Source organism: Acartia tonsa, chromosome 4 (genome assembly GCF_053477335.1).
Source record: "Acartia tonsa isolate MP-2025a chromosome 4, ASM5347733v1, whole genome shotgun sequence".
In the NCBI taxonomy this organism is placed as follows: Eukaryota; Metazoa; Arthropoda; class Copepoda; order Calanoida; family Acartiidae; genus Acartia; species Acartia tonsa.
Genome location: NC_137263.1, coordinates 9,147,822 through 9,162,191, shown reverse-complemented (window position 1 = coordinate 9,162,191; position 14,370 = coordinate 9,147,822). Strand labels below are relative to the sequence as shown.

General features: G+C 31.7%; 1 protein-coding gene across 2 annotated transcripts; it reads right to left on the bottom strand.

The window, feature by feature from the left end:
- Positions 1-759: 759 nt before the first annotated feature.
- On the bottom strand, positions 760-13,400 carry Mtp (microsomal triacylglycerol transfer protein). 2 transcript variants are annotated; one of them, XM_080156195.1, is made up of 15 exons: positions 12,879-13,400; positions 12,535-12,661; positions 12,077-12,138; positions 10,370-10,659; positions 9,382-9,553; positions 8,758-8,912; positions 8,306-8,414; positions 7,875-7,992; positions 7,118-7,235; positions 6,749-6,850; positions 4,165-4,354; positions 2,840-2,908; positions 2,509-2,606; positions 1,593-1,692; positions 760-1,214 (listed from the first exon to the last, which is right to left on the bottom strand). In XM_080156195.1, exons 1-15 carry the CDS (start codon positions 13,156-13,158, stop codon positions 877-879), a joined length of 2,328 nt encoding a protein of 775 aa, XP_080012321.1. In that variant the 5' UTR covers positions 13,159-13,400; the 3' UTR covers positions 760-876. The 2 variants fall into 2 exon arrangements, with proteins under 2 accessions (XP_080012321.1, XP_080012322.1); XM_080156196.1 differs by having other exon boundaries at positions 9,382-9,556; positions 10,373-10,659.
- Positions 13,401-14,370: the final 970 nt, after the last annotated feature.

Below are 14,370 nucleotides of genomic sequence, written 5' to 3'. Positions count from 1 at the left end.
AAGAACTTAAGTCTTTTGCAACATTTTGCATTGTAAATTTTCGCATTTCTAATTTGATTTCATATTTTGTAGCATAATTACTTTACAGTTTCGTTCGATCTGTAATATTAAAAGCGTAGCTGTCTTACAACTATGATAACCAACTAACAAAATGTTACAAGCGAAGCTTTTCTATAATGAGCTTTTCCAGTAACCGGTGGGGATAATTTAAAGGCTTAGCTACTACATTTCCAGTAAGTCTGTATTTCCATTTTCAACTTGAAGATATATAATCAAGTCTTAAAAAGTAAATATGCCCTTATTTTGCATCCTGTATTTGAGTAATTTTTGAGCTTCTAAATAGCGTTGAATACTTCTCGTCTGAAAAGTTATCTTTTGTGGATGTTGTTACCTTTTATTTTATATCATCAATATTGCATTATGGATAGCTCTTGGAAGAATGATAAAAGTTTTTTTTACGTGAGTTAAAAAAGTTGTGGAAGAAGGCCTATAATAATCATTTACCGCATCGTATTATGCACAGCTTTCCGCGTGTATTAAAATAATGAAAATAAGATTAAAACCAGTTTTGTTCACCCAAAATTGTTGTTAAGGTGGTATAAATTTTCATTTCAATATTCGTGAATATATGTATATAATACGATGCTATACATGATTTTTTAATATGGCCTACAACCGGTTCTAAACCGCCCGATATTAATAAGTTTCGAAGCCACTCTGAAATCTGGAATTCTCATTACTGTTAAAATGTACGAATTATTTTTACTTTATAAATCTTTTAAAATTTGATAATAACTTCATAAAAAAAAAATATTATTTAATAACAAACAAAAAAAACAATTTAAAGTATGATAAGAATTTTAATGATTTACATAATTACAGAAGTTGATTACAGATCTGGTTAATCTTGGTGCCCAGATTGAATGTCATTCCAGGAAATCTCAAATCCTGCATGATTTCATGTTTGCCTTCCGTCCCAGCCACCGTGACAGCCAGACCGACAGACAAGTCCTGTAGGGCCATGACTGTGCACGCGCTGACACTGCTGCCAGCCGCAACAACAGCATCCGCGCTGACGCCTGTGTTGAGCTGAATGCTGGAGGATACACGCAGCTCTGTTCCTGGAACTTGAAGGTCCGATTCACCAGCCAGGGAGATGGCGGTGTTCAGGTTTCCGTTGCCTGTTGATGTCCAGATAGAGATACCTCCTTGACCTAAAAAGAAAGTACAAGTATATTCCATTAAAACAGAGCAATTGCCAAGATCTTAAGCTTTAGACGGAGAAACAGTCATATTTGATTGTAAGAATATTCATTTTTTAAAGAATAGGTTTTGAGAGAATTTTGTCAAACCTTTATGTTGTTATATTAACATAAAGCCATTATTAGAATAGAGTTTTGTGTTAGTATAAATAGTATTTCTAAATGTTGAGTTAAATATCCACTTAAAATGTCATATCAATATATGTTAGCTTCTACACCTTTGTTCAATTCCATGTAGTCATAAAACAAATAAATATCAATATAAAGTTTTAAAAAATTTGATGTTTATATCACTTTAAAGACCAAAAAGCACAATAAAAATATCAAAACCTTCTGAGTGTAGATGAAGTGCAAGATTTGACTTGGTTACAATTCTTAGTCCCAGTAAAGTTTCTGTTTCAGTATACTTGTCCTCAAGCGTTAAGCTGCCCTGAAAAAGGAAGTCATTTTGTATTAAATTTGTTGACGTTAGATTACTTTTGTTCCTAAACAGATACCCATCGCGTAAATCATATTCATCCACAGCAATTATTATATTTCCATTAAAGCACAATGACGTCTGGGTTATAGCTGAAAGGCATTTTACTTTTTAAAAGCGAAGCTTTTCTATAATTAGGGTCCGTCCGTCCGTCTGTACGTCCGTAACGGATAGCTTTTTCCGTTAATTTAGGCATGTTAGAATTGTCCTATCGATTTAAAATTTTGCATGGTGATTCCTTTAGCAGTTAGGTACGATTAAGAAAGCGTAGCAACTCTATAATCATTACCAAAATGTCCGTACGTCCATTTTAAACATGTTGATTTTTTTTACTTTTTAACACAACAAATTTTTATGTGATCAAATCATCGGATTGATCTGATTTTTGGTATATTGATTCCTGGGACAACAAAGTATAATGTAATAAACGAAGCAACTCTATAATCAAGTCCTAAAAATGTAAGTATGTCCATAAAAATTATCCTGTATCAAGCAGTTTTACAACAAATTTACTTACAATTTTGCTTTGACTCTTATAAATTTATATTATGATAATTAAGTTCTAACACTATACAAGTGTTAATGTCCGTTTGTCCTACCGTTTCAGTGCTTCGCTTTTATGGATGTTGTCATCCTTGTTAAAATATCTAGCAGAAAAGAATTACGTAATCCCTTTTTGTTTATATAGCCTGTGACAAGGAATATATAATGTTATTATTAAAAGTAAAACATTATTAAGCTGATATATTAACCATGATCCCTGATTACCTGTAGTAGGGTTGTTTTATCCTGGCCAGCACCTGACCAATACAAGTCAATTAAATCAGCCATGGATGTAAACAGAACCAGTGGCCTCAATGGCAGTCCTTAAAAAAATATTTTCTAAATTATCTTCTTCCCTCCCAATTAATGTAAAATAATGGCCTTATTGAAAAATTATACGAATATATGCTAAAACTGATATTCCTAGTAAAATTACTACTAAAAGCTTTATTTTGAATTAGATGATATAAATTGGCCTTTATTTGTTTTATGATAGCCAGGTTTTATAAAAATATGTAGATTTGTTTTATGATTATCATCAAAAATAAAAGCTTACCCAGAATTGAAATGTGTATCTTTGCATTTGTATCTGGATCATCATCGGGGTCTGGTGTACCAACCATTCCTAATCAAATAATATTTGCATCCTAATTATTATGGCCTGGTGTACCAACCATTCCTAATTAAATAATATTTGTATCCTAATTATTAGGGTCTGGTATACCAACTATTCCTAATCAAACAATATTTGTATTCTATTTATTAGGGTCTTGTGTACCAACCATTCATAATTAAAAAATATTTGTATCCTAATTATTAGGGTATGGTGTACCAACCATTCCTAATCAAACAATATTTGTATGCTAATTATCAGGGTATGGTGTACCAACCATTCCTAATCAAACAATATTTGTATCCTAATTTTTAGGGTCTTGTGTACCAACCATTCCTAATCTAACAATATCTGTATCCTACTTATTAGGGTCTGGTGTACCAACCATTCCTAATCTAACAATATTTGTATCCTAATTATTAGGGTCTTGTGTACAAACCATTCCTAATCTAACAATATTTGTATCCTAATTATTAGGGTCTTATGTACCAACCATTCCTAATCAAACAATATTTGTATCCTAATTATTAGGGTCTGGTGTACCAACCATTCATAATTAAATAATATTTGTATCCTAATTATTAGGGTCTGGTGTACCAACCATTCCTAATCAAAAAATATTTGTTATCCTAATTATTAGGGTCTGATTTACCAACCATTCCCAATTGGCCTTTATTACTCTTATAATTAAAATAAGAAAATAAAGTAAATTGTGAAAATTAATGAAACACTAGTTGTATCCTAATTATTATGGTCAGGTATACCATCCATTCCTTGTCGAACAATATTAGTATCCTAGTTATTAGGGTCTGGTGTACCAACCATTCCAAATTAAACAATATTTGTTATCCTAATTATTAGGGCCTGGTGTACCAATTATTCCTAATGAAACAATAGTTATATCCTAATTATTAGGGTCTGGTGTACCAACCATTCATAATTAAATAATATTTGTATTCTAATTATTAGGGTCTGGTGTACCAACCATTTCTAATTAAATAATATTTGTATCCTAATTATTAGGGTCTGGTGTACCAACCATTACAAATGAAACAATAGTTATATCCTACTTATAAGGGTCTGGTGTACCAACCATCCTAATCAAACAATATTTGTTATCCTAATTATTAGGGTTTGATTTACCAACCATTCCCAATTGGCCTTTATAATTCTCTTATAATTAAAGATAAGAAAAGTGTAAATTTTTTGACTTTTTCTTAAAGTGCAGTAGGACCTTTTCAATAATTATTTTTCATAAACCAAAATACCTGAAATGCCACCAATGAAAGATCTAATAGACAAGAGCTCCTTATTATGTCCAACCAGATCTCTCAGCTTGAGTGAGAAAGTTGTTCTGGACAATGCCGCGCTGTTCATTGTGCTTGAGAAAGAGAATGAGCCGAGTACCTGACCACTTGGGTCTAGCTCCTGCGGAGAATACATATACACTGACTCTCCCTGAAAAAGATAATGTATATTGTATATATGATAGAGATAGATATACTTAAACTGTTTTTAACCTATTTTTAAAACGTATATAAACAAGGATGACAACATCCATAAGTAGCGAAGCACAAAAAATCGTAGATGGGAATACGTACAGGTAGATTTAAAAGGCTTTTACTAAAATCAAGAATAGATTTATTGGATAAAATAAACATGAAAACTTTGTTTTATTTTGTATGATGACGATGGTCAAAGTAAATTAAATTAAAGATGCTCATAACAATGGGAAAAATTATTTTGATACTGATACCATAAAAGTTTGAAAATTGGATCGAAATAGACAAAGATATGGGGAAATATGTAAAACATATAAAAATAGCCAAAAACCTGATAAAAGGCAGTCTGGCTGCCATGGTTGTTTACTTAAAACGACAAAAAAATTAATTTTTAAATCCTTAACTTAAAAAATTGGGAAAATCGGACCATAAATACTGAAGATATGGAAAAAAGTGTAAAATATATCAAAAATAGCCTAAAACCTGCCAAAAAGGCAGTCTGGCCGTCATGGTTATTTTCTTTAAAAGACAGGAAATTTAATTTTGATATCTATAACTGAAAAATTTTTGAAAATCGGACTATAAACACTGAAGATATGGAGAAAAATGTTAAAACTATAAAAAACAGCCTAAAACCTGCTAAAAAGGCAGTCTGGCCATCATGGTTGTTTTCTTTAAAAGACGGGAAATTTAATTTTGATATCTATAACTGAAAAAATGGAGAAAAATGTGAAAAATATAAAAATAGCCTAAAACCTGCTAAAAAGGCAGTCTGGCCTTCATGGTTGTGTCTTTAAACGACGGGAAATTTAATTTTGATATCTGTAACTAAAAAAAATTTTGAAAATCGGACCATAAACACTGGAGATATGGAGAAAAATGTGAAAAATATAAAAATAGCCTAAAACCTGCTAAAAATCGGTCCGACCGCCAATGATGTTTTATAGGTAATTGTGCTCCTTAATAGTGGGAATGTTGTCAAAAAATTTCAGCATTCTATCATTTATAGGAGCTAAGTAAATCCCATTTCCCCCATAGCGTTACGGACTGACGGACGGACGGACGGACGGACTGACGGACGGACAAAGTGAATTATAGAGTAGCTTCGCTACTAAAAATATACTATGACACCAGTAGAATGAGACTGCAGAGCCTAAATTTGAATTAAGTCCCCAATAAACTTTTTTGGGGGGATTTAAATATTAATTTTTACTGTTGCCGTGATCATTTTGACCGAAGCAAAAGGTGTTTTTTTTATTTGGGTAAAATTCGTAGCTTTTAGAGTGTTTTGCTTCATAAATATTGTATTCTGGTATAGAGTAAAATTAGGCCTTATGATTTTACTATAAAAATTCACTAAAGTTAATTCTTTATAATATATCAACGAATTAACATTTACAAGTTTGTGTTCTCTCACTTATTTTAAAAACATAAAAAATGGCTGTAAAGGGTTAAATGACAACAAATGTTTATGAAATACAACAAATTTATTTTTGTCACATATACAAATGTGTTATAAAATAAGATTATTCAAACTTATCTTTTAAAATAATTTTAAAAAGTATGTATCTTTTATGTGTATTGTTTTCATTCTTTTCATTTTAATTAAATAAAAAATATTTAACTACATTGGAAATACGTCACTTTGTGAAAACACTCTTTTTTTGAATTGTAAAGAATTATATAAAACAAGACTTCTTATTGGTTAGATTTCAGAATTATTTGTTTTATTGTAAATGTTAGATTTTTCAATGAAATTAATTGTTTTGGAAAAAAAAATTATTTCCAATGAACAGAGTAATGTTTTTTTTTATTGTATCAATATAAAGTGAATTATATAAAAATGTTCTGTAAGCCACAATATTACCCGAAGTAAAAAAAGAGCTTTTGCTTCGGTCAAAATTATTACAGCAACACTAAAAATTAATTTTTAAATCCCCCTAAAAAAGTTTATTGGGGACTTAATTCAAATTTGGGCTCTGCAGTCTGATTCTATAGGTGTCCTAGTATATTTTTGACCCCCCATTCAAATATAGGTTAAAAACAGTTTAACATTTATCAAAAGAAAACTATTAATTGTATATTTTTGTGAAAATTAAATAAAGAGTTCCATGCAGCAATATAACAATGGTGTTGTTAATTTAGTTAGAAGCTGTTGGTTTGTTGGTAATCTTAAACACCATTTAACAACAATGTGACATGATTTCTAATAGTAAAAAACAAATTCTGTCTGTAAAATGCAAATAAATCACAAATAATAAAACATAAATTATAGTAAATGTCAGTCAGAAGTTAGAAATTTTTTTTACAGTAGTTAATCATAGCTACATGATTATTTTAAAATAATTACCTGTGAAGCATAAGATTTGACATTGTAATCCAAATCAAAAAGATATGTGTGTGAGAGTATTTTTTGTACCAGGTAAGCAGTTCTTTCTGAGTTCTCAGAGTTCTAAAAAATATTATCATACAGGGAAATAATGTACTGATAAACTTTCATCTATTAAATAACCACTAAGGCACATTCAAAACAAAGAATAATGTACAAATTGGATAGCTTTGCTTCAAAAAAGAAAAGGTGATTAAGTCTTATACAATAGAAGTAATGAGTTGTATTAAAGTAAGGTTTATCAAAAAGAATAAAATTTTGTTCTGTATGTTGCCACGAAAATGAAAATTTAACTTAGGGTAATGAATATACATTAATTTTAAAAAATACCTTAACCAAGTTGAGAAGCTGATATTTTGAAATGGATGAAAAATCCACAAGATCCAAAATCTTGTTAAACAATTCATTCTTCAGATTTGAACCAGTGGCAATTAAATTCCATATTTCTGATTTTTGATATCATTAATATTGAAAAAAAGGCAGAAATTGAGATATTTGAGTCTTTCTTATATAATGTTTTTCTGCTCTTCCAAAAAGTTAGCACTACTATAAAACATGGGAACAAAATGTAAGGGGTTCAAAATTATAAAATCAGTTCTTTTTCAGTAGGGCGCGTCTGTCTTAAAATGAAATCTATCCCCATACAAATTTACCTATATATGACACTTGTTTGGCACAGCTAACAATCAATAATACAAAGTAGAATGATGTCTGTCTGTCTGTCTGTCTGTCCGTCTGTCTGTCTGTCTGTCTGTCCGTCAGTCTGTCTGTCCGTCCGTCCGTCCCTTAAGATCTTGGTAACCACTGAACCGATCGGATTATACTCTTCAGGGAATATACCTACTGGTCCTGTGGTGGTTTTGATCACCTCTAGGGGCGAAGCGGCTAGTCCTATTAATAAAGTAAAAGCTTTTTTTCCGCTAAGATTCCACATCCAGGATGGTTTAGGATATTTTATTTTTAAAGTTAGGTTTATTTTTAGAGTAATTTTACTGCTTTCTTCCCTAGAAGCAAGGGCGCAGCAACTAACACTCTAAAAACAACAGTAATTGTAAATTCTGCAAATTTTTAAATAAAAATGATTCCTTGGTTGTTTAAGCTGTGAGCGTATTGCTGCGAGTCCAAAACTGCTGCAGATATTTCACGAGAAATCTTTGATTCTTTTTCATCCTTCATTATATCAAGCACAGTAGTTTGATACTTGTCTGAATAATACAATTATATATTGATAGTTTGGATCATTCCTATACCTGATCCAATAGTTTTAGTACTAAAGAATTATTAATAAAATGGATGTTGACTTTTATATTTAGAATTAGAAATAAGTTACTAAAAGATTGTTATAAAGACTTAGAGACAAATTACGTCACAATATAATGTATCATATGAAATTTTTACCATTAAAAATTTATATTTTTAATATCTGTGATTAATATTATAAAAAGTAAATATGCAAGAAACTGTAGCCAATAAAGAGTTACTGCGCTACTAAAAAAACAAAAGAAACTTATGTTTTACCTGTTTTAAAGGCAGATAAACAAAAAAGTAATTTTCGTCTACATTCTTCTGTTCTGCAATTTAGACCTCCGGATAATTTGACAAGCTTATCTATTTGTTCTTCAGTCTCCTATGAAAAACACAATCAAAATATAAACAGAGCAAAATTGAAATTAATTTATAAGTAAATTGTGAATTATTATGTTGATAACAATGGAAAATGGCCCTAAATAAGTTTGGTGTTTGTTTATTCTAGTTTCTTAAAGGTTCTTGGTAGGTTTTTATTTGTTTGTATGGTATCCTAAGAAAAATCGCTCCTGGAAAATTACCGATTAAAAAAGTAAGATGGTAAGTCAACCTCTGCCTTAAAAGTCTTAAAAGTGCTCCTAAAGACACCTATAGTTTAATAAATGAACACTCTAAAGATAACATAAAATCTAAAAAGCTTAAAAATAAAGTAAAACTTGAATTACCATGCTATTCTTTTTTCTTTGTTGCATACAGATGCAGTAGAGAGATGTTTCTTGCAGTTGGTTCAGATCCTTGGCATTCTCTACTATACTCTTCAGGTGAACAAAGATTTCTTCATCAAACTCTCCAGCAAAGCTCAAGGATATCAGGTACTTCTCTATACAATGCAAAAGTTAGATGTTTTTTTTTATAGAATAAATTTAAAAATCTAAAGTCTTTATTTTTTAGTGTTGCTACCATTTCTGGCTGTATGTCCACAATGCCTTTTCTCCTCTGTCATTTGTATGTTAATTAGGTCTGTGAGAGTGACATTTATTAAAATCAGCAGAAGGGAACTCATTATAAAAAAGAGTTACAGCTCTGGAATGGCAGTTAAATAAATAAAGTTTAATATGAAACTATGAAAAAACGGTGGTGCAACAGTCACTGCCGCGGTAATCGATAATTTTCAGGTGATAGATATAAGAAATCAATGCTTCTTTTGGCAGTCCCGCTGCCATTATTCAAAGTTCCACATTGAACTTCATTAAAGTAACTGACAGGCAAAATGCCAGAGATATAACTCATATATTATATAATTTGTGCTGGTTTCAAAAAATTGCATTTTCGCATTTTTTATATCTTACCTAACAAAGGAGTATTCTTTTCTGAAGGGAGTAAAGTCTTAAAGATTTGTTTGTGGATGGTGTACAGGCCCAAGCTTCCACAGGCCTCCAGAATGTAAACAAATTTGGAAGATCTTCGATGATTCTTCAACAATTTAGAAATTTCTTCTTCGCTCATTGATTTTAAAACTGGTCTGAAGGGTAATTTTTGAAGGAAATAGTCATCCGTGTTACATGTTAATTCATAACATTTAAAAAATCACCAAACAAACTTAGCGTATAGTGAAATTGTATATTTTATCATTTTGATAGGTTTTAGATGGCCAATTCATAAAAATCATTAAGATGATCAACATTTGGAAAATTAAAGAGATCTTCATAACAGAAAGGGGGAAGGCGGATGTGCCACTTTTTGAAACCAAAAGTAAAACGGGCATGATCTCAGCCCATAAAAGAGTTACAGCTCTAAAATTTGGCACAGCAGTTGCTTTTGTGGAGAACATTATGGAACTGTGAAGAAACGGCGGCGGAACCACGCTCCCGCCGTTTCCTGCCGAATTTTTTTTGCCTTTTTTTCGTCAAATTAGACAGTTCTCAATCATCTGAGATAAACTTTTTTTCTCAAAAAAATTTCCCTTATATTGTCAAGTGAAAATATAAGCGAAATTTTTATGAAAAAAAAGTTTATATCAGATGATTGAAAATAGTCTATTATGGCGAGAAAAGGCAAAAACAAAATTCGGCGAGAAACGGTGGTTTTCGGCGGGAGCAACGAGAGCGGCGGTTCCACCGCCGTTTCTTCACAGTTTCATATTGTTCTCCACAAAAGCAACTGCTGTGCAAAATTTTAGAGCTGTAATTTTTTTATGGGCTTAGATCATGCACGTTTTACTTTTGGTTTAAAAAGTGGCACATCCGCCTCCCCCCTTTAAACAATACCTAGATATAATCTACGTAAAATCTTAAAGAGGCAGGAAGTTAGGGAATATCTATTTCTTTAAAATATCTTCCTTATTCTCTTGATTAGTTTTAGCGGATTTTTCTCTTTGAGAATTTTCTCTACATTATCAGCTTTAGTTGACTCATCATCCTTTGTAATGCCAGAGGTAATAATTGATAAATCACCGACTTCGGTAAATTCGATATTTTCTAATTTTTGCTCTTTACATTCTGTTCTTTTCAAGTGGATATTTAAATTTACTGTTTCTCCAATTTGTTGATTAAAATTTGAGTAATGAGAGAACTTTTCATGAGCCGTCATTTCTTCAAGTTTTCCTTCGGATCTCTTTTCAAATACATCTGAAAATTTATAATAATTAATGGAATAAAATTGTTAATTTTTGTTAGTATCGCAGGTAATACATTACTAGGGTATGTCCAAACGGATGACAGTAAATCCAGGGAGGAAGGGGACATTGGGCTGTTTATTACACTAGTACCTAAAATTTTATAATAACGTTTTTTTATTCGTTGGCCATAGACGTCCAAGGGGGGGGGGGGTAAAGGGGTGATTAGGGGGGGAAATACCCCTCCCCCAAAAAATAAAAAAATCCTTAACAAAAAAAATTTTGGCGCGCTTTGCGTGCATTTTAACTACTAAATATTAATACATCAAATTACCCCCCAAAAAAATTTTACCCCGGGGGTAAATTTTGGGGGGGGGGGTTGAACAAAATTTACCCCTGCCAACAGATTTCAGGGGGGGTAATTACCCCCCCCCCCCCCAAAGCAAATTTTACCCCCCGGGGTAAAATTTTTTTTGGAGGGGTAAAACAAATTAGCGGCGCGATTTGCGCGCCATTTACCCCCCCCCCCCCAAAAAAAAAGGAAATTACCCCCCCCTTAAAAAATTTTTACCCCCCCCCCCCAAATTAAAAAGCTTGGACGCCCCTGTCGTTGGCTCAGCATCTTTGGGGGATAGCCTGATATCTAGTTGCCGAAAGTGTACGCAGTTTCCTGGGTGTTTCCTCATCCTAGCTCAATATTTACTACTAGCTACAAATCTTCAAACTTCCATTAAAAAAATCAAAATTTGAATGTATAAACGATTTATACATTATACATTTGAATTTTTTAAATTTTTATTTTTTTTTTAAGTTTGAAGCTTTTTTAGCTAGTAGTAAATATTGAGCTAGGATGAGGAAACACCCAGGAAACTGCGTACACTTTCGGCAACTAGATATCAGGCTATCCTTTGGGGACTATTTTTTATTAGTTTGTTCATTACGTTGAGTATTCAAACGTTTCAACCCCTAATTTAAATCTATAGAAGGATAATTTTGTATACCATCATTTGGGATGTACCGGCCATTGTCTTATCCCTTTAAAACCCTGAAGTAAATCACCGGTAGAAAACTTACTTTGCCCCCTTATAATATGAGCATTGAGCAAGCACAATACAAGCCTACGCCTAAGCGAACGATTTTCCCATCTGCTATTGGAGATATATATAAATTATTTTTTTAAGGTTGTCCTCATCAATGAGCATCCAGTACATACAGCTTACTTGGTCCGTTGGTCTGTTTTATGTTGGTATAATCGAACCAAAAGATATCTACTTGATAATACATTTTGTCTGCTTTTCTTTGAATTCTCCTTTTACTTTAGAAATATATATTTAGTTTATGGAATTGTTTTCCAATTTCCTAATTGTACAATAAATATAAAAATTTGACATTGGAAGTTTACAGAAAGATTAAAATTTAATTAGTTTTACCTCTTTCAATTTTGTGAATATGGTAGATATTTTCTGTGGCTGATGTTTTCAGGCACAATTCACTAAAAGTATTATTTTATGTGGCTTTTGTTTAAAATAGGTGGGGTTGCAAAAGTGATGGGGAATTAAATCAATTAACGAAAAATTTTCTAAGATGGAAATTGTTTTTAAGGCAACACAAATCGAAATCTTACGCAAATTTGTTGTCAAAAGAGGTTGAAAATTAGAATGTTTTAAATGGTCACACGGACTTCCTGGTAACGCTTATAGAGTTGCTACGCTTCCTAAATCGTACCTAACGTTTGTAGATTTTATCATGTAATCGATGGGACAATTCTAACATTTCTAAATTAATGAAGATATCTAACCTTTACGGACTATTGACGGACGAACCTACCCTAATTATAAAATAGCTTCGCTTTTAGAAAGGAATATTTGCGCGAAACATAAAATATTGCCTGAATGAAATTATTTCGTTTTCCCTGTTGTCGTTATGTTTTCTCTGGCATTGTCCATGTGAAGGTGGAGGTAGAAGTTCTGGTCGAAATACACGGATAATACCACGCACCAGGTCTTTCCAAGATTCTATAAAAAGAAGAATTTAATAAGTAGTAAGGTCGGTCCCAGGATGGTTTTAGACTATTTAATTTCTCTATCTCTCAATGCTTGGTGCACATCCGATAGCTCTAATTGCAAAGTGGCAAGTAAAGATATGCAAATGGGTACTTAATTCAGCGCGTTTAGCTATTGGTCCGTAGCCTTTAAATTCATGCAAAATGGGCTTGATTTGAAATTTGCATACCTGATAAATCCTTATTTGTTGACAGAGACCAGCCTTCATCCTTTGAAAGCTTGACAGTAAGTCCATTGCTGCCATCATGTCCTAACTTTTCAATGACAACTAGCAAATTATTCTCCTCATCACTTACGGAAAGCTCAAGCTTGCGTTCATCACAGTTAGTTTCAGTTTCATTCGCTAGATGGTGCGCACATATAGAGTATTTGAGGGTATATTGACATAATTGGCTGCATGATAAAGTCTGTAGTAACACAAATAAAACACAGATTATTAATTTTAGCATTGTGGTAAATTACTAAACGATCTTTTAAGGCCTTTAACAGTTATGATCATAATTTATCATCACTATAACTTGAATTAAAAACATAAACTTATTAACTAAGGATAATTTAACACGTATACTATCTCATCATATGTGCCCATCTTAGATGAGTTGTCACATATGAAATGTGTTTGTTGTATGTATGTTGTATTACTTAACACACATAGTAAGTACTCTGTAATATATCCCCGAAACGAGTTTTTCAACAAGCTAAGTAGACATTTGATAACACATTAAGTGTTTTAAATTGAGAGATTGAAAGGACTATTGTTTGATTGTGCGCAAATACTACTTTTAACGCGCACAGCGTTTATAAAAATTTTGTTTATTACATCAATTATGTACCTTAGCGTTATGGGTTGTAAACTAAATAAATATAAAAAAATGTTAATAGTAATAAGACAATGACCGGTAGACAGATAGAAGGAGGGACAGACAGACACGAACATAGAATAGCGTTGCTCCTAAAACTGAAATAAAATATTTTTAAAGACTAACCGAACCATCAAACAAGAGTCCATTCAAATTCAATACTAATAAATCTGATAACACTGCATTTTAATAACAAATAAGGATAACACGTATATTATTAAAACTATTATATATTATTATGACGTAGGACTAATTCATGCTGATCTGAAAAAAAGGCAAAAGAAAATCTTAAGAAAGCGGATGAAACTTATAAAATATTTAGTTCTGAGGTCTTAAGGGATAAGAAAATAATAAATATTATCGGTCCCCAAAGTTTTTCACTCAGGTCGAATGTAAGATCGTATTCATTAAACTTCGGGTACAATTCACAGTTAAATGTCCCTGACTAATGTTATAGAAAGTAATTTTATTGTAGATTAAAGGATATCAAGGGATTAGAAAATGAACGATGTATTGATGGATAAACAAAATTTCCCCTGCTATAGATTAAAACTATTGGTTGAAACGTTTTGACACCTAATGAACATCCCAATAAAATTTAATAAGAGTAAACCAGCGATTTATAAGTGAAACAGTTTTCTTAGAACTCTTTTTAATTCTATATTTGTAAAACAAGAATGACAACATCCATAAAAGCGAGGATCTAAAATAAAAAGAATGGACTAAAGAACATTAACACTTGTAGAGTATTAAAACTGAAAAAGCAGAATATTCTATGTATAAACAAAATTTTCAGTAATT